Source organism: Saccopteryx leptura, chromosome 3, assembly GCF_036850995.1.
Source record: "Saccopteryx leptura isolate mSacLep1 chromosome 3, mSacLep1_pri_phased_curated, whole genome shotgun sequence".
Lineage (NCBI taxonomy): Eukaryota > Metazoa > Chordata > Mammalia > Chiroptera > Emballonuridae > Saccopteryx > Saccopteryx leptura.
The window spans coordinates 110,471,995-110,495,655 of NC_089505.1; the positions used below are offsets into that span (position 1 = coordinate 110,471,995).

The following is a 23,661-nucleotide window of genomic DNA, read 5'->3' on the forward strand; positions in this document are numbered from 1 at the left end:
GGATGATGCAGCCAATGTTAGTGGATTTGTCTGATATATCAAATATGCAGTATCAAGAAGAACTCGCAGAATTGCAAAATGATGAGTCAGTTAAAGCTTTATTTAATATCAAAGGAGCGACAGCATAGCTTTGTGAGGAAACAGAAATCAAATACCTAAATTCAACCAAATGTGCAAGAAAACGATTGCTACCGTTTCCATCTTCATTTTTAGCTGAATGTGGATTTAGTGCTGTAAATGATTTACTGGTAAAAAAAAAGAAATCGGCTGGATATAACACAATGTGGAGACTTGAGACTAAAGCTAACCAATAAATTAAAATAATAAATTAATATAGAAAAATCTGTATTAAAATTATTTGGAATTTAAATTTCTGTTTTTCATTATATGTTTTGAAATTTTACTTACTGTGTTTTGTTAACAATTTCATAATGATTTCTTCCTAGAACCTATCATTTATGTTTATTAAGTGAACAAATCAATTTTTTAATGTTAAAAATTATGTATGTTACATAGGGGGGGACATAAAAATTTTAGAAAGGTTAAGGTAGGGCATGGCACAAAAAAGGTTGGGAAACACTGCCCTAGACAGATAGTTTGGTTGGTTAGAGAATTGTCCCAAAGCACAGAGGTTGCCAGTTCAATCACTGGTCAAGGCACATATAGGAACAGCTAATGTTCCTGTCTCTCTTTCTCTCTCTCTCACTAAAATCAAGAAATAATTTTTTTTTTAATGTAGGGACTGAGACAAAGGTTTAAAGAAGCTAGCAGAGACCTCAAACCTGCTGCCCATTGGGTCATCTTGGACTGAGACAAGAGTTTAACCAAACAGGATTTCATGTTAGCATATTTTAATGACTATTGCTAACATTTCTTGAATTGATATTTTTGCACCTGGAAGTAGGTAAAGCACTTTGCGTGAACTTTTTATTTAATCCTCCCAACAAGCCCATGAAAGGTACTGTCATTCCCATGTTGTAGGTGAGGAACTTGATGAAAGGTGGGTTTCAGTGACACTAACCAGTTTACAAAAGAACCAGAACTCAGAGGTAGGTCCGTCTGACTCCTGAGTGCATGCTCTTGGCCACTTTGCCTCTTATTTCTTGCTCAGTTGATGAATAGGTAGGTGATCAAGACTAATTTTAACTTCTCTCTAAAACTTACCCAGTACTATCTGGAACCAAAAGTGGCTAACGGATCTTAACCACATGGGCTGACTTTTTTTAAGCTCTTAGATAAAAGATCAGAAAGTTGTTCAAAACACAAGCCCTTGGACCACGGGCTATAAGCTATCTATTTTGGCCCAAATTCTTCAATACTACTCACCTGAGAAAAAATGTCCAAACACTAACCACAAACAATTCTTGGTCATGTTCCTGCCAATCTCACATCATACCTTGAACTATAAACTGTCCACTTAGTTAGATTTTTATACAATCTCCAAAATAAGCCAAAAGGCCTTGCTTTGGCCCTGAACTTGTTACTCTGTTTTTATAAACTCTTCTACTACTATCTTATTATTTCTTCCCCTGAGGAATTCCTGAGGAAAGCCAATTTAAGAAAGTTTATAAATTGAATGGAATTTACTGCCCAATTATGCCATTTTCTTATTCCTCTTCACTTTGTTAGGAAATGTTTGTGTTTGCATAATGTTTCTAAAAGGCAAAAAGAACCCACCAAAATTATAGTTTTCCAAAATGGAGAGAAGAACTTAAGATGATTATCTTTTACTAAAAAGTATTTAAGCATGAGACAATTACTTTGTTTCACTGGGAGAGAGGCTAACTTTAGAAGATTCTGATTGGTCTTGCTTAGCACAATTAAATTGTGATATAACAAGACACAACAGACTGGCTCAATGTTAGCTGAATTTTAGAATCAAAAAACTTGCCTGGTTTGTGTTAACAGCCAGAACACTCTACCTTCCCCCAGCTGCCATGTACTCAAGTCATTATCCTACAATCTGAGAAGACAGATTTAGGATTAATAATTTATTACCTTCCTGTACTGCAATGTAGTTAAGAATGTAGGACAGTTTGGCAGGAGAAAGTTCCTGCTGAAGGCTCATTGCAATGAGATATATTCCATCAGTCATCCGCCTTAAATTAGGTGCCCAACATATACAAGAAGAGCAGAGATATAATGCCACCTAAAAAGTCTCCTGAAAATGCTTTTCTCCTGAAGATAAGACTGATGCATGTTCAAAATATATTATTCTCTTAAAGGAAAAAGATTCTACTTGATCTGACTGATACAACAGGGGCTACAGCCCTCAAGGAACAAGCAAAGGGTAGGGGCAAAGGAGAACTGAGTTCAGGTGCCTTCTGTCTGCCAGGGGCAAATACAAGCAGTTATAAGGTCAGATCAGTAAGAGATGAGTAGTGGGGAAAAGACCTCTTGAACAACCGGGAGCTGTCTTTGTCCCATCTGCAGTTTCTGTGGAGTTTGAGGGTGATAATTTAATCTTTCCCACCTAGACTTTGGGACTAATTAGAAACAACAACAACAAAACATTGCAAATAGAGGTAGATGGAGATCAAAATATCATCTTTATAAGAAGCGATGAGGTGACTGGAGAACATAGTTTAGATGTACAATCACAATAGGCTTTCTAATACTTTCTAATGCTGAATGAAATTTACTCAATTGGACAAATGCAGGCTGCCCTTGCAAGAGCAGACCAGTCAGAACATGGCAGGGAGAGAATACATATAAATCCTGAAGAATGGCCATTCCAGACAACAGAATGCTTTTCCAATCTCACCAAAAATCAGTCTTCTATTCATGAAGAGAACCAGAGAAAAAGGGGGAAAAAAAGAGCAAAAATTTCCCTCCAAAAATTACTCCTTCCTGGATAGTTAACATGCCATTAATGGGCTAAGATTGAAAACCAGAGTAGGAAAGAATGAGTCTCCTTAACATGTATATTCCAATGTGGTGCTATTTTCAGCATTATCTTTAGGTTAACCCAACAAATATTTATTGTTACCTCTGATGTATCAAGCTGCTAGGTATGTAACTACAAGTAAGACACTTTCATGAAGCAGACACATAAGCAAGTAATCACAGTGGACTTTTGCTCCCAGCCATGATGGAGTAACTGGTACCAGACTCACCATCTACCATAAATAACTATAAAACTGGACAGAATATACAAGACAACAGTTTTTAGAAGATAAGAGGCAGTGCAAGGCTACAACCCTTATAAGACGGTAAACTTGAAGTGAGCCATAAAGTTGCCTGTTCTCTGTTAGGGACAACTTCCCAACCAGGGCACAAAAACCTGGAACCCAGACAGAACAGAGCCCAAGAAGCAGAGATCTGAGTTTGGCTAGATCTGAGTGGTAAGACACTAATGAGGAAGGAGCTGTGAAAAGAGAGGGCAGGGCCCCAGAAGCCCACTGGAAGGGTCCTCTGCCAGGCTGAGGGGTGGGATGTAAAGGGCACAGGGCTAGAACACCTGAGGTTTATCAGATAGTAGATGCTAAGGGCTGAGAGGGAAACAGAATCACCAGAGGCCACCCAGTGCTGGGGAAAGGAGGTAGGATTTGGAATTCTAGCTCTGCAAGGGAAAGGAATCACATTAGCACTGTAGATCAGCAAACACCAGAAAGTCTTCATCTTACAGTAGGTCACACTAGAGCAAGACCTACTCAAAATCTCTCCTCCCAAAGCCTAAAACCCCACATATAATATATAGTTATATAATCTGGTGTATGATAATAGGTGTATAGACACTAGGAGAACATTCAAATCAGGGGACTGAGGGAAAGCATTACAAAGGAGCTGATGTTTACAAAACCAGAATCATCAGGCAGAATGATAACAACATGTGCGGCAGAATGAAACACTCTGCCTGGAAGCGTGAGCTGGCACTTCACAAACAGTGATTCGAATGTGGAGGAGAGAAAGGCGTATAGGATGACTCAGGGATTTCTACCTCAGAATATGAGTGGAGGAGGTCTTTTCACCATTATAGGGGATAAAAATGGAGGAAGAGGGGTAAAAGATCATGGGGTCAGTTCTGATATATTAAATTAGAGGTAGATGTGAGACATCCAGTTAAGAGATGTGTAGTAACACAGAGGTGGCTACGTGGTTTGCAATTCAGAGAGGAGTGAATGAACAGTTATAGATAGGGAGCTGTGGGAACACAGGTTACAATTATGGGGGGAAATGAGATTGCCCAGAGAGAACACACAGAGTGAGACAAAAAGGGATAGAAACAGAACCCTGAAGAACAAAACATTTAAGGGGCAAGCTAAGAAGGGAGTTAGGGAAGAATAATTAGAAAGGGTAATGCATCAGCTGAAATGAGAAGAAAGCAAAGCCTGGTATAACTTAAGGCAACTGAAGAAAGAGTCTCAAGAAAGAAGTAAGCAAAAGGGCCCAATGCAGCAAAGATGTTAAGTAAGGTAAAAACTAAAAGTCTTGGCAAAAGCCAAGGTTTGGGCAGAAGCCAGAGGACTGAGGGGAGAAAATGGGAACAGCACATGTAGTCTGCTATCTCAGAAAGTTTCAGTGTGGGAAGACCAAGTCAGTGACCTGGCTAGAGATTCCTCACAAAGAACATGCCTGGCTCAATAAATATTTGTTGAATTAATATGTAATTTTAAAAAATGAATAAATGAATGAATTGTATCCACCTGGTTGTTTTACCAGTCCTTGTGTCTTATTGTGTTTGTCTGTTTGTCTGCAAATTGGATATGTATTATGCAGAAGCCAAATTCCATTTCCTCCATGAAGCCCCCCCCCCGATTTTTCTAAACCTTAATAACCTCTTCCACTATAATTATAAAGTCAAGATGATAACAAATGTTAGTGAAGACACAGAGAAACTGGAACCTTTATACATTGCTGGTGGAAATGTAAAATGATGCAGCTCTACAGAAAACAAAAATTACATAATTCCCATATGAGCCAGCAATCCCACTACTAGGTATATAAACAAAATGTGATAAATCCATATAATGAAATATTATTCAGCCATGATAAAGGATGAAGTACTAATACACGCTACAACATGAATGAACCTTGAAAACATTATGTTAAGTGAAAGAAGTCAGACCCAAAAGACCACATATAAACATGTATGAATTCATGTTTATAAAATGTCCAGAATAGGCAAATCCAGAGTCAGAAAGGAGATTAGTGGTTTCTAGAAGCTACAGGAAAGGAGGAGCAAGGAGTGACTGCTAATTAGTACAGGGTTTTTTTTGGGGGGGGGGTAAGAAAAATGTTCTGGAATTAGATAGTTGTATTATATCTCAATTTAAAAAAGTAATAACTTCCTCTAATCTCTTACTACAGAACTCCTAAATTCTACCCATCTGTTTAGTACTACAGTACTTCAAACTGAGTGAAATTACTGCCTTCAGTGAGAGAGAGATTCCTTGGAAACAGCCCCTCATCAATTTTCTCCTGGACTACTCCATTCACTTCCTAATAGACACCCTATTCTAGCTTTGACATCCCTCCCCTTTGCATCCTACTCCCATCCCCACCATTATCTTTCTTCTATACCCCAGTAAAATCATCTAGAAATGTATCAGTATTATTATTCTGCTTAGAATTTTCTTTCTTTCTTTTTTAAGATTTTATTTATTTATTTATTTTAAAGAAAGGAGAAAGAGAGGGGGAGAGAGAGAGAGAGAGAAGGGGGTGAGGGAAAAACAGGAAGCATCAATTCATAGTAGTTGCTTTTCATATGTGCTTTGACCAGGCAAGCCCAGGGTTTGAACCAGCAACCTCAAGGTTCCAGGTCAACACTTTATCCACTGCGCCACCACAGGTCAGGCTGCTTAAAATTTTCAATAGCTCCCAATTCCCTAAAACAATGATTTCTAAAGTAGAATGCTTGCTTATAAGAGGTACACAAACCACTGGGGTATGGGAAGAAAATATTAGCACTATTTATACATTTTTTAGTTGATCCCTTTAAATTTGTTTTTGGCTTCTCTTTATATATAAGACATTACTATAAAGGTACTTGATATAATGTATGAATAAACATATATTGAGGTATATCCTCAACTTTTCTTATGGATTAGAGTGCATAATCAAGAAAATTTGTAGACCACCTACCTATAAAGATTAAAATCAAAGTTTCTTTTTATGCCATACAAGATCCTTCATGACCTGGTCACCAGCTACCCCTTCAGGAGCTGTCATTCCAGCTTTGCTCTGTATCTACCAGCAACACTAAACTGCTTACAGAAAAGTGGCTGTTGCATTCTTTTGTGCCTTGTTCTTGCATTCTTGTTGCCAGAGAATACAACTGCCCAACAATCACCACCCTCAACTATAGGGAAATTGTGGCAATGTTTTGCAACATAGAATAAGTGAGTGTTGATGAATACTCTCATTCTGAATGTGTCCTTGAGATAAATTCCTAAAAGGGGAATTACTAAGTCAAAAAGTCTTTCTTCTTTTCCAAGTGAGAGGAGGAGAGATAGACAGACATGCACCCAGACCAGGATCCACCTAGCAACCCTCGTTTGGGGCTGATGCTCTGCCCATATGGGGCAATGCTTGTAACCGAGCTATTTTTAGCACTCGAGGCACAGGCTCTAAGGAGCCATCCTCAGCGCCCAGGACCAATGCACTGGAACCAATTGAGCAATGGCTGCAGGAAGGGAAGAGAGAGAGAGAAGGGGGAGAGTAGATGGTCGCCTCTCCTGTGAGCCCTGACAGGGAATCAAACCTAGAACAGCCATACACTGTGCTGACACTCTACCACCTGAGCCAACGGGCCAGGGCCAAGAACATAACCTTTTAAAAGAACTTGATATTTATGCCAAAAAGCTTTCTGTCCAAACTTCCTGGCACAATATGAGGCCAACCACATCACCCATTGGCAGCACTAGATATTTTTACATTATTCTTTATCATCATGATGGATCAACAGAATTTCTCATTTTCATCTTCAGTTCTTTGGTTAGTAATGAGAATGAATATTTTTTAAATGCTTATAAGTAATTTTAATTTCTTATTTATGATACTCTCTTATGACCTTTATTCATTTTTTCTATTAGGATTGTGGTTTTTAAAAAGTTGATTAAAATAAATAAATAAATAAATAAAAATAAATAAATAAATAAAAAGTTGATTAAAAAGAGATCTAATAAACTAAAATATATAACAAATCTGTCATGTGTTGCTTGCATGCTCCTTCAGTTTAAACACACCTGATTCTTGGTTCTTCCATGGTAAAAGCCCCCAACTTCCCTACAATGGGAGCAGTACAATCTAATCTCCACCAGAATCACTCCTAACAATACCACCTTTGCACATTTATACATAATCTGCTCACTAGGATAATGTTTTTAAGCACCAAGCTCAAGGAATACTAAGACTAGCCCAACGAACCCATAGTACTATATCTAAGCAAGTGTTAGACTGAAAAGTAAGAAAAACTTGAAATGCTTCTTCCTCCCCTGTACTTGGAATCCCTCAAATAACAAGCTGCTTATCATAGTTGAGTGTAAGAAATTGTTTTTGGTCCTCCAAAAGATCCCCTATGGTTGGAAGGCACAGTAGCAGAATAAAAAGAGCATGAGTTTTAGAGTGGACAAACCTGGGTTTAGAATGCTGGCCTTGTCATGTTCTTGCTATGAGACTTTGGTCAAGTCACTTTGCCCCTCTGGGACTCAACTTCCTTATTTATAAAATGAGAAGAAAACTGTTTTTGTAATGTTTATAACCAGGGATCTAGTATGCAGTAGGTGCACTCCAAAAAAAATGTGGTTTTCTTACAATGATGGTGCTAAATCGGTAGTTATTTAATTCAAATGATCTTACATAAAATGTTGGCCTGAAATAGCTGTCCCAGCAAAGCATCATCTGGGTAAAAAACATTTAGGTCAGCTTTCTGTCAACTGCAATTTCTACTGCTGTAATTATGCAATCGTCAACCACCACTGCAAGACAACAAAAACCCCAAAGCTGATGTTACTGAAATTGCTAAATACAGTAATTACCTGAGTCTCAAGATGATGACCACTGTTTCCTTTAGGAAAGTAACAGAAACCTTTGTAACCATAGCAGCAAAAGGCTGATTAGTTATCCCAGACAGTGGTCTCTGTAACAGAAGGTTTTTGGTCACTGCCCAGAATGGCAGCATACTCAGAAGTCTTTCTCAAATTGTTATTTTCTCACATTTCATACTCTGAAAGAAACAAAGTCAACAAAAGAACTGAAGGAGGGGAAGATGGAAAGAAAGGATATTCTTTGAAATCTAGCCTCTTGGCACCCTTTTCTGGCAAGAGGCTCTAGCCTAGTGAAATAATCTCTAGGAGGAAAACATATTTTATGAAATCTATCAGCATAGCTCGTTTCTATGGAAAAAGCAAAGAACACGTTCTCCCTGTTATGTTGATTCCTTTAGGAAAGAAAATGAAGCAAAGTATCACTTATTAAGCAACTGTGTTCACAGTGCTGTACTACACTATTTAATTGTTATCTCACAAATCAAGCTATGAGAAAGGTCTTATTCTTCCTTATAGACAACAGGTAGTGTGCTCAAGGTTTTATTGTTATTAAATGGAAACATCCTACTCCAGCTCCAGGTCCCGGGTCTGTCCAACTTTGAAACCTTTCTCTTTTCATTATACCTTCAGCAAATCTCAGAATGATCGTGCAAATTCTACCATATGAGAAAGAACTTAATTTAATTTTAGTTTCAAACAAAATAGACAATTCCAACAAATTGTCCACCAACAGGCTGTTTCTGTCACTTAGCACACTGCATTTCTGCCTCCTACTAGTCTTTAAAATGAACCGAAGGACTCACACCAAATGCCCTCTTTAAAAATCTTAAATCTGTAAAGAAAATGGTACCTGTTGACAACCACAGAGCACTGAAGCAGAAGCAAGTATAAAACAGGTGCAGGCTTCTCAACCACTTCACAGCTGTCTGCCAACAAAATCTTGATAAAATCCAGGAAGCAGAGCTTGGCTTGACTCCCAGCCTCTTCTCCATGGCCTTCCAGATAGGCAGAATCAGTGCACTAGAAAGAAAGAAAAAGAAATTATATGCCAAGTAATTAATAATTGATTCCTAGAAATGTGGAAGGCTAGATAGAGCACATGATAAATTTAGGGGGAAGAAAAATTTCAAGTCTGTCTGTCACTGCTCATCTCTGCCCATAAATTTTAAACCTGAGCTTTGACATAGCCTATAATTATCAAGATAAAAACATAGCAAGGGATGTGAAATGAATCCACTGTAAAACCGAAACACCTTATATTGCATTATTTGCTAGTCTAACAGCAAAATCATCTATGTGGAAGAATGGAAAGAGTACCAGCTTAAAAAAATATATATGAGTGTCAGTTCCAGGTCTGCTGAGATCTTTGTGACTTTGACCAAATACATTTTCTTATCTATGAAGAGAAGAGACCGGACCTGAAGGTTTTGTGTAACTGTGTTTTTTAAAAAAAATGTTGTCCTGGCTGGTTCGATCAGCGGTAGAGTGTCAGCCTGGTGTGTGGATGTCTCATGTTCAATTCCTGGTCAGGGCACACAGAAGCACCCATCTGCTTCTCCACCCCTCCTCCCGTTTCTCTCTCTCTCTCTTTTTTTTTTTTAAATTTATTTATTTATTTATTTATTTTAGAGAGGAGGGGAGAGAGAGAGAGAGAAGTGGGAGGAGCAGGAAGCATCAACTCCCATATGTGCCTTGACCAGGCAAGCCAGGGTTTTGAACTGGCAACCTCAGTGTTTCCAGGTTGACGCTTTATTCACTGCGCCACCACAGGTCAGGCTCTCTCTCTCTCTTTTTTTAAATTTTATTTTTTTATTTATTTTTTTACAGAGACAGAGAGAAAGTCAGAGAGAGGGATAGTTAGGGACAGTCAGATGGGAACAAAGAGAGATGAGAAGCACCAATCATTAGTTTTTCGCTGTGACACTTTAGTTGTTCATTGATTGCTTTCTCATATGTGCCTTGACCGTGGGCCTTCAGCAGACTGAGTAACCCCTGCTCGAGCCAGCGACCTTGCGTCTAAGCTGGTGAGCCTTGCTCAAACCAGATGAGCCTGTGCTCAAGCTGGTGACCTTGGGGTCTTGAACCTGGGTCTTCTGCATCCCAGTCTGATGCCCCATCCACTGTGCCACCGCCTGGTCAGGCCCATTTCTCTTTTTCTCTCCTCTCCTCCCCTCCTGCAGCCATGGCTCAATTGGAGCGAGTTGGTCCCGGGCACTGAGCACCACAGCCTCCACCTCAGGTGCTAAAAAACAACTCCAGTTGCAATGGAGCAAGGGCCCCAGATGGGCAGAGCATTGCCCCCTGGTAGGCTTCTCTTTTTTTTTTTTTTTTTTAAATTTGGTAGGCTTGCTGGGTGGATCCCCAACCCAGTGCATGTGGGAGTCTGTTTCTGACCTCCCTTACTCTCACTAAATTTAAAAAAAGTTAATGTGATTGTCTTTAGGAAGGGCATACACTCTCCAGTTTGCTACTGTCCTCACCATTATCTTAAAAACATATTCAGGCCCTGGCTGGGTTGGCTCAGCAGTAGAGCGTCGGCCTGGCATGCGGGGGACCCCGGTTCGATTCCCGGCCAGGGCACATAGGAGAAGCGCCCATTTGCTTCTCCACCCCCCCCCTTCCTCTCTGTCTCTCTCTTTCCCTCCCACAGCCAAAGGCTCCATTGGAGCAAAGATGGCCCGGGCGCTGGGGATGGCTCCTTGGCCTCTGCCCCAGGCGGTAGAGTGGCTCTGGTCGTGGCAGAGCATCGCCCCCTGGTGGGCAGAGCTTCGCCCCTGGTGGGCGTGCCGAGTGGATCCCGGTGGGGCACATGCGGGAGTCTGACTGTCTCTCCCCGTTTCCAGCTTCAGAAAAATACAAAAAAACCCCAAAAAACGTATTCAATTTATGCCTGACCAGGCGGTGGTGCAGTGGATAGAGCGTTGGACTGGGATGCAGAGGACCCAGGTTCGAGACCCCGAGGTCCAGCAGCTTGAGCATGGGCTCATCTGGTTTGAGCAAAGCTCACCAGCTTGGACCCAAGGTCGCTGGCTCCAGCAAGGGGTTACTCGGTCTGCTGAAGGTCCGCGGTCAAGGCACATATGAGAAAGCAAACAATGAACAACTAAAGTGCCACAACGAAAAACTGATGATTGGTGCTTCTCATCTCTCTCTGTTCCTGTCTGTCTATCCCTATCTATTTCTTTCTCTGACTCTCTCTCTGTCTCTGTAAAAAAAAAAAAAAAGTATTCAATTTATACTTCGATGTTACCTCCTGACCAACAGAATCATTTGCAATTCCTGACTTGAAGTCATATATATACGTTCAACAAATATTTATGCAGCTCCTATTATATGCTAAACATTGTGCTGGCTACTCTAGAATTTAAGGGCCACTCTAGAATCTAGCTTGCTGTCCTAGCTGGGCCAGAAGTGCCACCTCTGGGTCCCTTCCAGAAGGAAAAAATTATTTTCCATCAGTTTCTTTTCTCTTGCACAATTTCCATATATTATGTAAATTGTGGCAACATTACAAGGGTTGATCGAGTTCTAAAGAAACAATTCAAAAATTTTGTCCTAAATGTGCACCTATCATCCACATCTGGCAAATGGCACAGTCTGACTACCTCCACCACCTGCCACCATACAGAGAGATTGGCATTGTGTGGATTGGATACCAGTACTAATACCAGGAAACAGACACAAGCACACACACAGCTGCAAAACTGAGATAATGTCCAACCAATAAGAGGCTCTCACTGAGCCTTAAGCATCTGAAGGACTTCATAATTCTTATTCACCTCCATCCTTTCTTATTTCTCATTATTTGTAGTTGTATGTTAGGGAACAGGAGGCAGGAAGGTGTGTGGAACAGAGACATGCTCAAGAGATTAATAAACGAAGCCTAAGTTAGAAAGTATATCCGGCAACTTTTCTAGCCTCCCAAGATATAATGGTGAGTGTGCGTGTGTGTTTTACCCAACACATTTCTGTCTACCACAAAAGGATTTTAAACTCAAGGTGACTCAACACTTGTCATCAACAGCATGACAGGTGGGCGAGAGAAACATTAAAAAAATGAATAGGTTTTGAAAAGAGGAATAATAAAACACCATTGGATTGACAGGCTGATTAGAAGTACAATGTCTTACAAACCATGCATAAGAGAGAGGCAGAGTTATTTTCCTGTGAACTCCCAACTAGGAATTCCTATGAAACCTACAGTAGTCCAAGGGCACAAATCACTGCTAGGGTCCAGTCAGAGGTTTGCTGACCGGGGCAGGAACAACAACACATCACCAAGATCCAAATGGCTGATTAGGAATCAAAGGTAACTGCTCAGAGAAAGAACACACACCCCCACAACATTTGACAAATGAAAACCTAGAAAAGCGTGAAGTAGTTCTGGCATTTGGGGCGTTACAAATACACCCGAAATAAAAGCACTCTGTTGCAGCAGCTGTTCAGACAGAGCAGGGGGTAATGTTTACTTAATACTTCAGGTTGATGGGGAATGTATCATAGTTCAGTCTGTCAGCTACATAGGTGGAACTCCATTTATGTACACAGCAATAAGATACCTTTGAGTAACGACAGAGCAGGTCTGAAACAGCCTATTCAGCTGGTGTGAGTAATCAAGAATAAAGTTCCCTTTTTTAAAAAATTCTGATATTTGGGAAAGTTACAGAACAGACTGTCATGAATAGCTTTGCTTATATTTGCAGACATTGTTTTCCAAATAGCTGGGAAAATGAACAGATTGTTCCGGGGGGGTGGGGAGGATTGTCTTTCCCATTTGTTCCTAGCTTCCAGTCTGTTAATCACACAAGAAAGCTCAAGAGTCAGCTAATGTTCTTCACCTACTGCATCTATGGTCGGTTGGGCACCATGCAGTAAGCGAAGGCAAAGCTTTCCTGCAATCCCGCCAGAAGTCTTCTCCTTGAAGACTTCATTTCACCTTTGTGCTCCCTGCAGCCACCACAGGGCCCCTCTGTGGGTATAATTGTCCAAGTCCTGGATAAGGCAGGTTTCGCATCGTAATTTACACGTCGTGCTCAGCCCCGCCCTCCTTAATCTGCATCAACTTTCTGTCTTGGTGGAAACGGAAAACACTAGAGACAGCAGCTAAGGACGAGGCTGCAGAAGTCGAGGGAGTTAAGACAGCTGGTCTGTCTGCCGGGGGATAGAGGGAGCTGCAGGACAAGGCCCCGGCCTGAAAGAAGCGGGATGCAGCTCCGCACCTGTAAAGCCAGAAGCAGCTGGCTGCCCTTAGCCGGGCCAGAAGCGCCACCTCCGGGTCCCAACACCCGGCCAGCGCACCCTCAGAAATAGCCCGTCCCGCTGGCCCCTCCCCTGAGCTCGTGGTCCCCCGCCACGCAGCCAGCCGCCTCCGGCCACCTACCGGGGCTCAGGGCCACACAGCGGGGCCCCGGTTCTCGGGAGCCTCCTCCCGGTCCATAGGGGTCGGGGCCCCAACCTCCGCTCCCCTCACCCGGAGGAGGAGAAAGAGGAAGAATGTAGTGCAGGTTTCCCACCCGGCAGTTCCCTCTCGCCTCAGCCTCCCTGGACAGCGACCACGACCGGAAACGCCGCCCCCTCACACCTCCCGGGGCTCAACCCGGAAATACACTCTTCACGCTAAACAAGCCCTCCTGCCCCACCCCCCCGGAAGCCCAGTTGCAGCCACGAGCTCGAAAGGGAAGGGAGACAGTGCTGGGAAGTAGAGCTACCTACGGGCAAAGGAACCTGAGCCTTCAGGCTGTCGCCTCTCGCTCTTCAGAGGCAGTCTGCACCTTCGCCCGCCCTGCACAAGCCCGGGGTCCCAGACTCGGGCAATACCCACAAGCAAGATGGCGACAACGGCACCACCCCCTACGGCTTAGCGCCCCGCCGTGCCATTGGCCAGAGCCTGGAGTGAAGCCTCCGAGGATTGGTCGAGAGCTCTGCGGGGGTGGGGGTGGAGCTGCAGCAGCTTGGAGCCCGGAGTGGGCAACGCGGCGTGAGCAGCGGCCTCAAGCTCCTGGAGCATCGCGCTCGGAGAAGACTTCGCAGCTCGGGGCCGCAGCCTGGTGAGCTCAGCCCCCTTCAGGCCCTCCCCTACACCCCAGCCGGGGCCTCTCCGAGCCGGCGCTGATCGACGCCGACACACCCAGGGGACCCTATCGTGACTCCATCGCGCCATATCGCGACATCATCGTGCCCTGTCGAGACTCCATTTTGTCACAGCTCTTTTCAATATATAGCTATATATTTTTTTAATTTGCCCTGTCATCTTTGGGGGCTGTCCCATGTCGTGATTTTGCCGTGATCTCTCCGTGACATCACCGCGCCATCGTGAAGTGTGATCTCATCGCCGCTCTGTCGTGACTTCATCAATGTCGTGTTGTGACCTGGCTGCGGCGGGACAGGTGGTGACCGCCAGGAACCCTCCTCCCCTTCTCCCCATCTCAGCAACCCCGCTTCGATTATCCGGCTTTTGGATTCTCCGTTGTCCTGGGACCTACCCGGGACCCTTCCTTGCTTCTCCAGCCCCTGCCAGCATCCACAGGCTGGTAGCGGGGCGGGGAGGTCGAGGAGAGGGAGAGCAAGGAGTTAATTCTGCTGCTCCTTCTGCTGTTGCTGCTGCTGTTGCTGCTGCAGCTTCTGCCTGAGGGAGGGAAAGGAGAGGAGGCAAGGAGCCCCGGGGGGGGGGGGGCGACTAAGAGCCCTGGCTGGAGGGGTGGGGCCCCAGAAGGGCCTCCAAGCCTTCCCTGGTCAGCGCCCTGCATCTTCACCTCAGCTGAGGCTTGTGTCCTGCCTCTTCTGAAGAAGGGAGGGGAGAGGAAACCTAGGACGCTCTTTTCCCTCTTGTCAGCCCGAGTGCGGATAATCGAACTTCACCCTTGTATGTCTCCATTCCTACCTGTCTGTCCTCTCCACTCTCTCCCTGTGTGCTTTAGTGGAGGGAGATAAAACTAGGCTTCTGATGCCAGGGGACAGCTGAACAGCGGGGCCAGCCCCCTCTCACCCTCAGGAGACTGGTGAGGAGAGCTGTCCAACTGAGCAGCAGGATGCATGGTCCTTTCGCTTCTTCTTCCTGGAGGTGACCTTGGACTAGGGTCCCTTCACCCCTAAAGATTTGAAGGTCCAGCCCCTTAAAGGGAGGAGGTCAGTCCTGAGAAGCCCATCCCTTCTGATCCTCCCCTCCTCCTGTGCTAATCCCTCCTTCCATCTTCCACTCCCACCCCCACCCCCGCCCCTCCTCTGCAGAGGGATGCTCAGTCCCTCTTGTGTTCACAGTTGGGCAAGACGGGCATCATGGCCTCGGATTGTGAGCCAGCTCTGAATCAGGCAGAGGGCCGAAACCCCACCCTGGAGCGCTACCTGGGAGCCCTCCGTGAGGCCAAGAATGACAGCGAGCAATTTGCAGCCCTGCTGCTAGTAAGGAGCTGACTAAAAATTGGGAGGTGGGAAGGGCTGGGTGGTTGGGCCCCCTAGGAATGGGGTCAGCAAGTCCCCGAGGATACATAGGTGATGCTGGCAACCCTGGAACAAAGTAGACCCAGGACGCCTCCTTGGGCTGAGTACAGGGGCAAAGGGGAGAATGGGGTAAATAATGCTTGTGGCTCTAGGAACCTTGGAGGAGGCTGCCTGGGTCTGCTCTCTGGGGTGTCCCAGAGCAGATGGGAGCTGACTCATAGGGTAACAGCAGCAGGTAGTAACTAGTGCAGAGTACTGGAGGGCTGGGGATGATCTGGGGGTAGAGAGTCTAGCAGGATGGGAAGTGACTGGGAAGGGGTCCCAGGGGATGGCTAGGATAGCAGCAGGTAGGTTGAGGTTAAGAGAGCTGGTTCTGGGCTTAATCCTGTTGGAGGAACCCAAGCTGGGGACAGCAGAGCAAGAGCTGCAGTGCTGGGAAGGGGGGGTTAGTGTGGGGGGGTGAAGGGAGGAGGGAGTACAGCCGCTGCTTGTTTGCCATGGCAACAGGGAGAAGGCTCTGGAGTCAAGGGCTCACACTGCAGCAGAGGAGGTGTTTAGGTGAAATGTAAGGGGAAATGTTTTGACAGGCATAGCGGCGAGACACAGGAGCCATTTCCCCTGAGAAGGTGGCAGAAATGGATCAGAAACACTTCTCTGGAGGGAGCAATTAGGAATGGACTCTAAATCCTTGGAGGGTTTTAAACACTGAGTTCTAAGCCCCTTCCAACTAAGGTTGTGGGCATCTAGATTAGACATCAGGAAGAACTTCCCAACTGACCAGGTGATGAAACAGCAGAACGAATAGTTGAGCCCTGGACCTCCCTTCCACGGAGATAATCATAGTTGAGAGATCCTAGAGGTCACACCTATCTGTCTCCAGGGAGAAGGAAGGAGCTGGATGAAATGACCTCTAGGAGGCTTCCTGACCCCAGAGTGAGTCCCATTACATAACCTAATCCTGCTAGGGCCAAAGTCCCAGGGTGCAAGGGACAGTCTTTGCAAACTCTTTTCATCCTGCTGATAGCACATACCCCACTTCAGGTGACCAAGGCAGTCAAAGCAGGTGACATCGATGCCAAAACTCGGCGGCGGATCTTTGATGCCGTGGGCTTCACCTTCCCCAATCGTCTCCTGACCACCAAGGAGGCGCCGGATGGCTGCCCTGACCACGTTCTCCGAGCCCTGGGCGTGGCCCTGCTGGCCTGCTTCTGCAGTGACCCTGAATTGGCTGCCCATCCCCAGGTCCTGAACAAGATCCCCATCCTTAGCACCTTCCTCACAGCCCGGGGGGACCCTGATGATGCTGCCCGCCGTTCCATGATTGATGACACCTACCAGTGCCTGACAGCTGTGGCAGGTACACCCCGTGGGCCCCGGCACCTCATTGCTGGTGGCACCGTGTCTGCCCTGTGTCAGGCATACCTGGGGCATGGCTATGGCTTTGACCAGGCCCTAGCACTTCTGGTGGGGCTGCTGGCTGCTGCCGAGACACAGTGCTGGAAGGAGGCAGAGCCTGACCTGCTGGCCGTGTTGCGGGGCCTCAGTGAAGATTTCCAGAAAGCTGAGGATGCCAGCAAGTTTGAGCTCTGCCAGCTGCTGCCTCTCTTTCTGCCCCCGACAACCGTGCCCTCTGAATGCCATCGGGATCTGCAGGCCGGGCTGGCACGCATCCTCGGCAGCAAGCTGAGCTCCTGGCAGCGCAACCCCGCACTAAAGCTGGCAGCCCGCCTGGCACACGCCTGTGGCTCTGACTGGATCCCGGCGGGCAGCTCCGGGAGCAAGTTCCTGGCCCTGCTGGTGAATCTGGCATGCGTGGAGGTACGGCTGGCACTGGAGGAGACGGGCACAGAGGTAAAAGAGGATGTGGTGACAGCCTGCTATGCCCTCATGGAGCTGGGGATCCAGGAATGCACCCGCTGTGAGCAGTCACTGCTTAAGGAGCCACAGAAGGTGCAGCTTGTGAGCATCATGAAGGAGGCCATCGGGGCTGTCATCCACTACCTGCAGCAGGTGAGGGCGCAATGCCCACAGAGGGCAGCAGTGTGGGGGGAGCCAGAAGGCAAGAAAAGGGGGAAGTAAAGCTCCTGCACCTCCGTGTACTGGGTAGACAGCGAAGATGCTCTTACCGAGGGCAAATTCTGCAGCACTCCCGGGAGTAGTGTGTGACCGAGCCTCCCTTTCCCCTCCATGTGCCTCCACACAGGCGCCTTACCACACACCATATGTGCACTCACATCACAGTACACACACGCACAACACCACAACCTCCCACTCACAGCCCTCCCCCCAGTACGTACACACACAATCGAAGCTGTCTGTTCTGCTCAATCTATAGCATTGTTTTACACAAATGAATATACACACTTGTAACCCTGTTGGGGAAAGGAGCAGGGCTGCCTGGTCTGGCCCTCTGCAGAGGTTCAGCTAACTCCTACCAGGTCAGAGTTGCTGTAGAGGGAATGTTTACTTAGCTCTGGACCTCTGAGTTTCCTTCTGTCCCTGAGATATTATAGAAGTGGCAGGACAGGGGAAATGCTAGTTGTCTCAGCAAGTGCAGAGGCATGATAGCTGAAGTCTGGTTGGCTCAGCAGGCATGCTTCCAGGGCCCGCCTTTAAAGGGCTCCCAGGCCAGAATTCCCTTCTGATTAGGTTATTCCAAGGCTGGCCGGCATGCTCTCCCGGCAAGGGAGGAGCTCTGGTTCTGCTCCATCTCATGGGCTCCTGTGGCAACAGGTGGGGCCAGAGAAGCAGAAGGAGCCCTTTGTATTTGCTTCGGTGCGGATCCTGGGTGCCTGGCTGGCCGAAGAGACCTCATCTCTGCGCAAGGAGGTCTGCCAACTGCTGCCCTTCCTCGTTCGCTATGCCAAGACCCTCTATGAGGAGGCTGAAGAAGCCAGCGACCTCTCCCAGCAGGTGGCCACCCTGGCCATCTCCCCCACCACCCCAGGGCCTACCTGGCCAGGGGATGCTCTCCGGTGAGTCTGAAGCTCCAGTCGGTCCGGCCAGACTGTTTTAAAGAAAAGTGTAACACAGAGACACCTCCTCTCCCCAAAACTGAGCTGTGCCAGGCTTCCTGGTTAGGGCATGAGTTTGCCTTGAGGATTATTTCTGTTTGGGAGGGCTTGTTCCCACAGGACTCTTGGGCTGCCAAGTCTCACTTGCCAACCTCAGCTTTCTCCATGAGGAGAGAACTTATGCTTGTTGAATATCATGGCAGGCATTTTTCTAAACCCTTCACTAAAACAATTTCATTAGGTTCTCACAGCAAATCTGTGAAATAAGTGAGAAAAGTGAGACGCAGAGGTTAAAGTCCCTTGCTCACACTCACCTTGTGGCAGAGCCCAAATCTGAGTCTAGGCCTGTGCAACTTCAAAGCTTGTACTTTCTCTGTGGTATCTGTGAGATTGTGTCCTCCTCTCCTCTACTTCCATTTTCTCTAAGGTGGGTTGCCCCCCAAAAAAGAATCTCTCCCCACTCCTCACACATCTGTCCCTTCCACATTCCCAGGCTTCTCCTGCCCGGCTGGTGCCACCTGACAGTTGAAGATGGGCCTCGGGAGATCCTGATCAAGGAGGGGGCACCCTCACTTCTGTGCAAGTATTTCCTGCAGCAGTGGGAACTCACATCCCCCGGCCATGACACCTCAGTGCTGCCCGACAGCGTGGAGATCGGCCTGCAGACCTGCTGCCACATCTTCCTCAACCTCGTGGTCACTGCACCAGGGTTGATCAAGTGAGCCCAGGGAGGAGGGAGGAAGAAACAAGGGGGTTGCTGCTCAAGCTTGCCTTAAATCTCCCTCTCCTGCTGGCTTCCCTGTGCCTATGGGTTCCTGTTCACGTTAGAATGAAAGGGTCTCAGGATAGACAGAACAAACCCACACAAGGATGTGGCATCACTGGAACCTCTCTGGGCATGTCCACCTGTTCCACTTATAACCCAGTCTCTACTCCCCAGGTGGCATGAATGGGACCCAAAATTAACTTTCCACCCTGTGGCCTAATTTCTTGCCAAATCCCGGCCTGCTGAAGCTGGGAGCCCAGGGTCCCAGGTCTACCCAGGGTTTGGTCTGGCTCTGTGAAACTCGCCCACCACCAACTCCTCTCTCTTTACTTCCCTTTCTCCCCAGGCGAGATGCCTGCTTCACATCCCTTATGAACACCCTGATGACGTCACTGCCCGCACTAGTGCAGCAGCAGGGAAGGCTGCTTCTAGCTGCCAACGTGGCCACCCTGGGCCTACTCATGGCTCGGCTCCTTAGCACCTCTCCAGGTAAGGCCTGGAAACAGTCCTAGTGGATAGGGCAGACGGCCTGAGTGGACCTGCCAGCCACGGGGCACGTCACCATTTTCAGGAAGTGATTTAACAGAATTTTCCAATCCAGAGGTACTCTCTGAAGTATGTCTTCATCCCCCACCCCACCCTTCTCCCCAAAATGATGACATTCTCTTCCTTCTGAGGACTTAAGGCAAGGTTTGGTGGGTGTAAGTGTAGGCCTACTCAGAAGTGCAGGCACAGGCACCTGGAAATCAGCAGCCCAAGGAATCTGAACCCAGTGTTTTCAAGGTGGGGCCACCGCCAGCCTTGAGTCAGAAACCCAGCTTCTCTCCATTGAGGTTTTTCTCTGCTCGGCACCTCACCTCCCCTCTTACAGGCTTCAGGGCTCGGTGTCCCTGCACAGATCCTCTCCCCAGCTTGCTTTACTCTGGCTGTGTGCAGGGGAGGGGCCTCCCCTCCAGCCCCTGCCAGCCCCTTGTGTCTCCCATTTTGGCTGTGGGTGTCTGCTTGGGTCCCTCTGTCCCTGCCTGTTCCCTGTGCCCCATCTGTCAGGTTGGAGGAGCTAAGCAGATGCCTGAGAACGGGGTGTACTGAGCCCATACCCTCAGCTGCCTCTGTTCCCTGTGAGGATCCCAGGGCAGTACTCAGCAATAGGAAGAGGAGCCCCCCTGTTCTCTGGCCCCCGAACTTCGTCAGTCCCAACCAGCATCCACACAGGCCCTGAGTAGAGCCCCAGTGCTGGTTCACCTACAGAAGTCACCAAAGTTAGACTAATAGCCTCCAGGAAAGAGTGCAGTGCAGGGGTGACTCCCAGCCCAGCAGGTAAGCAAAGCTAGGTCACCAGCTCCTATGCCCTTCTTGCTCCCTCTTCTGGCCCAAGGAGCAAATTGGTTCAACTTCCTCAGCCTGTTGAGCCCTAGGCCCAGCAGAGGCTCCCATCCCTACTCAGACCATAGGAAGGTCTGACTATGAGGTCGAGTGTACCAAGATTATTACATTTTAATTCTCACAGCAGGTTTCTAAGATTATTGCACCATTGCAGGCCCTATTTTACAAGTAAAGAAATGAGACCCAGAAAACTGAATTACCTCAGGTCACAGTGAAATCAAAGGCAGGATTGGAACCCAGGAAGGCTGATTCCACGCTACGCTTTGGCTCCCTGAGTGCCCACACAGGAAGGGACAGTAAAGGTCTGGCAGAGCAGCTGGCCCCTCTGGTTCATGGCGCCTTCTTGCCTTCCAGCTCTTCAGGGAACACCAGCATCCAGAGGTTTCTTTGCGGCAGCCATCCTCTTCCTGTCACAGTCCCACGTGGCACGGGCCACACCTGGCTCAGACCAGGCAGTGCTGGCCCTGTCCCCTGACTACGAGGGCATCTGGGCTGATCTGCAGGAGCTCTGGTTCCTGGGCATGCAGGCCTTCACAGGCTGCGTGCCGCTCCTGCCCTGGCTGGCCCCCGCTGCCCTGCGCTCCCGCTGGCCACAGGAGCTGCTCCAGCTGCTTGGCAGTGTCAGCCCCAACTCCGTCAAGCCTGAGATGGTGGCTGCCTATCAGGGTGTCCTGGTGGAGTTAGCACGGGCCAACCGGCTGTGCCGGGAGGCCATGAGGCTGCAGGCGGGTGAGGAGACGGCCAGCCACTACCGCATGGCCGCCCTGGAGCAATGCCTGTCAGAGCCCTGAGGGGGTGTCCACTGGGGACAGACCCGGGGGTGGGCAGTGAGGGAAGGAGGGTGGAGGCATCTTCCCCGAAGCCCCCAAACTGGATCTTCTCCCTAAACTCCCCCCAAACACCCCAGCTTTCTGGCTTTTTCAAGGGCAGGGGCATGGTGCCCACCCTTTAAGTGTAAGGAACTGCGTCCCGCCCCTGGGGCCGCTTAGGGGCAGGAATTATCTTGGAAATCAACATGGCTGTCCCTGCCAGGTCGGGGAAGATTGGAGTAGCCCCTAGGGAGGGGGCATTAGGTGTCATTGTGCCCATTGTCTGGCTCCCCCACAGGAGGGAGGCCCAGGGTGGGACAGGGCTGGCAGAGCTGGCTACTTCAGCCCATATGCCCTGCCGGCCAGGGTGTGGGCTCCCCTAGGCTGTGGTGCCCCTCTGGCCTCCCAGGTCCACGTCCTTTAAATTAGACGTTTGATTCTTGTCCTTGGCCCTCTTGGGCAGAGAGCAGGCTCAGGCCATTGACATTGTAGTTCTGCTTATCAGCTTCAGTGACCCAGGGTCTGAAATGCCCATCCATCCAGGGAGAGCTGGGGCAGACAGTCCTGGGATGGGGGAGGTGGGGAATTTTCCACCCGACCTTCCTTAAGGGGACCCAGAAGCCATTGGGCCTGGTCGCTATGCTTTTGTGTCGTGTTGCAGCAGAATGAACGATGAGGGTTGGGGGTTATTTATTTTGCCTGTCCTTATCCCTGCTTGGACACCTGAGCATCTGATTTGTCCCCCTGGTGCCATCTGGCCTGGCTGGAGGGACACTTCCCCAGAAACCGCATGTTTCCCTAGTGATTGCACCCCATCTCTATCATGGTGCCTGGCTTTAAATCCCACCCCTGCTTATGACTTCTCTGCAGAGACGCGACTGGCGACTCCAGCAGGGACCACCATTCTTATGAACCCAGGGGGACCCCCACGCACACACCTGATTCCTTGCTTTCCTCCCCCCTTCCCTCCCCCAGTGCGTTCTGTGATCGCCAAGTTCAAAACTGTGCACATGTGGACACTCAATAAATGTTCATTGGTGACAAGATGGCTCCTGTGTGGTCTGTCCTGAACTTTCTCCCAGGCCCCAGCGGCTCACAACTACCATTTGCTGAACACGAGCCCCGCCAAGCACACAAGTGTTATTCAGCCCACTCAAGAATCAGGCATTATTATCCTGATTTTACAGGTAGAGAAACTTAGGCATGTATAAGTGATTTGCTCAGGGCATTACAGCTACTGAGTGCCAGAGCCAAGACTCTACACAGGCCATCTGACTTCTCAGCCCACAGCCTTTATTGCTAGAGCAGGGACGCAGACTCCTGTGACCAGGCCTAGAGAGGGCCCTGGTGCTCTTCTGTATCAATGAAGTGCTGCTCCTCTGTGTCAGGAGGTTGTTGCCAAGTGGCACTGCCACATCCTCCAGTTTTTAAAGAGAATTCAGAAATCCTAATTTTTATGTGAAATCTGATTTTCAAATGTTGATAGTTGTTTTTTTGTTTTTTTTAAGTCAACCCAACAGAACACCAGCAGGCTAAATGTGGCTTTCAGGCAACCAGCTGTTCATGTCTGTTCTATACCAAGTGAGAAGGGGAAGGGCCTGACTCTTCAGCAGGAGATGAGCAGAGCACTCAAAGCTGTGAGAGTGGGCCAGACCAGCTCCAGGCCCCCGCAGCCTTAGCACTCTACAGACTCTTCACATAGGCCCTCAAGCCTCCAAGCTTTCACTGAGCATGTCCTAAGTGCCTGCTTATGGTTGGCTATGCATAGATAGAAAGGAACATTCATTTATTTGTTGGATGCACTGAAAGTCATGTTCTTAGCATGGATTCCTTGAGGTTCCTGGAAAATATGAAAATACATATCCCACCCTCAAGCAGCTTACAATCTAGAGGGGAAACAGACAAGGCAACAAACAGCTCCTAAAGGTATAACCAGTTGTTCTAGAGGGGTCTGAACAAAGCATGGCTGGAGCCTGAGAGCCCCTCGCCTGGCTAAGTCCAGGAAAAGTACTTGCTCAGACCTGAGGGTGAGTAGGGCTTGCCAGGCAGACGAGCAGAGGAACAGCAGGTATGAAGGCATGCAAGCTTGGGAACTGCAAGTAGATTGAACATGATCCAGTTTGCATTTAAGATGAGTTTAGCTGCAAGAAGTACGACTGAGACACGGAGCTCAGAGGGGAGGCAGTAAGTCTGAACTTACACTGCCAGTGGCAGTGAGGATGGAGAAAATAAAGGCAGGAGTTATTTAATAGGACTTGGTGATT

General features: G+C 47.7%; 2 protein-coding genes across 8 annotated transcripts in view; one reads left to right on the forward strand and one right to left on the reverse strand.

Annotated features, from left to right (window-relative positions):
- KIAA0319L (KIAA0319 like) overlaps positions 1-13,838 on the reverse strand; it is a 105,030-nt gene extending 91,192 nt beyond the window's left edge. Inside the window, exons 1-2 of one of the 5 annotated variants that reach the window (XM_066375830.1) lie at positions 13,701-13,838; positions 8,839-9,008 (exon numbers count right to left, since the gene is read on the reverse strand). In XM_066375830.1, the coding sequence (XP_066231927.1) occupies positions 8,839-8,980 (142 nt within the window). In that variant the 5' untranslated portion in view covers positions 8,981-9,008; positions 13,701-13,838. Of the gene's footprint in view, positions 1-8,838; positions 9,009-13,368; positions 13,558-13,696 lie in introns of those variants that run through there. The other 4 variants (XM_066375833.1, XM_066375831.1, XM_066375829.1 and 1 more) reach the window with 4 other exon arrangements.
- Positions 13,839-13,920: 82 nt separating this feature from the next.
- NCDN (neurochondrin) lies at positions 13,921-22,431 on the forward strand. Of its 3 annotated transcripts, none has more exons than XM_066375839.1 (8): positions 13,921-14,035; positions 14,307-14,374; positions 15,246-15,386; positions 16,467-17,435; positions 18,159-18,400; positions 18,933-19,157; positions 19,552-19,694; positions 20,943-22,431. In XM_066375839.1, the coding sequence occupies exons 2-8, from the start codon at positions 14,342-14,344 to the stop codon at positions 21,377-21,379; spliced, it is 2,190 nt and encodes a 729-aa protein (XP_066231936.1). In that variant the 5' UTR covers positions 13,921-14,035; positions 14,307-14,341; the 3' UTR covers positions 21,380-22,431. The 3 variants fall into 3 exon arrangements, with proteins under 3 accessions (XP_066231936.1, XP_066231938.1, XP_066231937.1); XM_066375840.1 differs by adding an exon at positions 14,906-15,113 and having other exon boundaries at positions 13,970-14,374; XM_066375841.1 differs by lacking the exon at positions 14,307-14,374 and having other exon boundaries at positions 13,935-14,035.
- Positions 22,432-23,661: the final 1,230 nt, after the last annotated feature.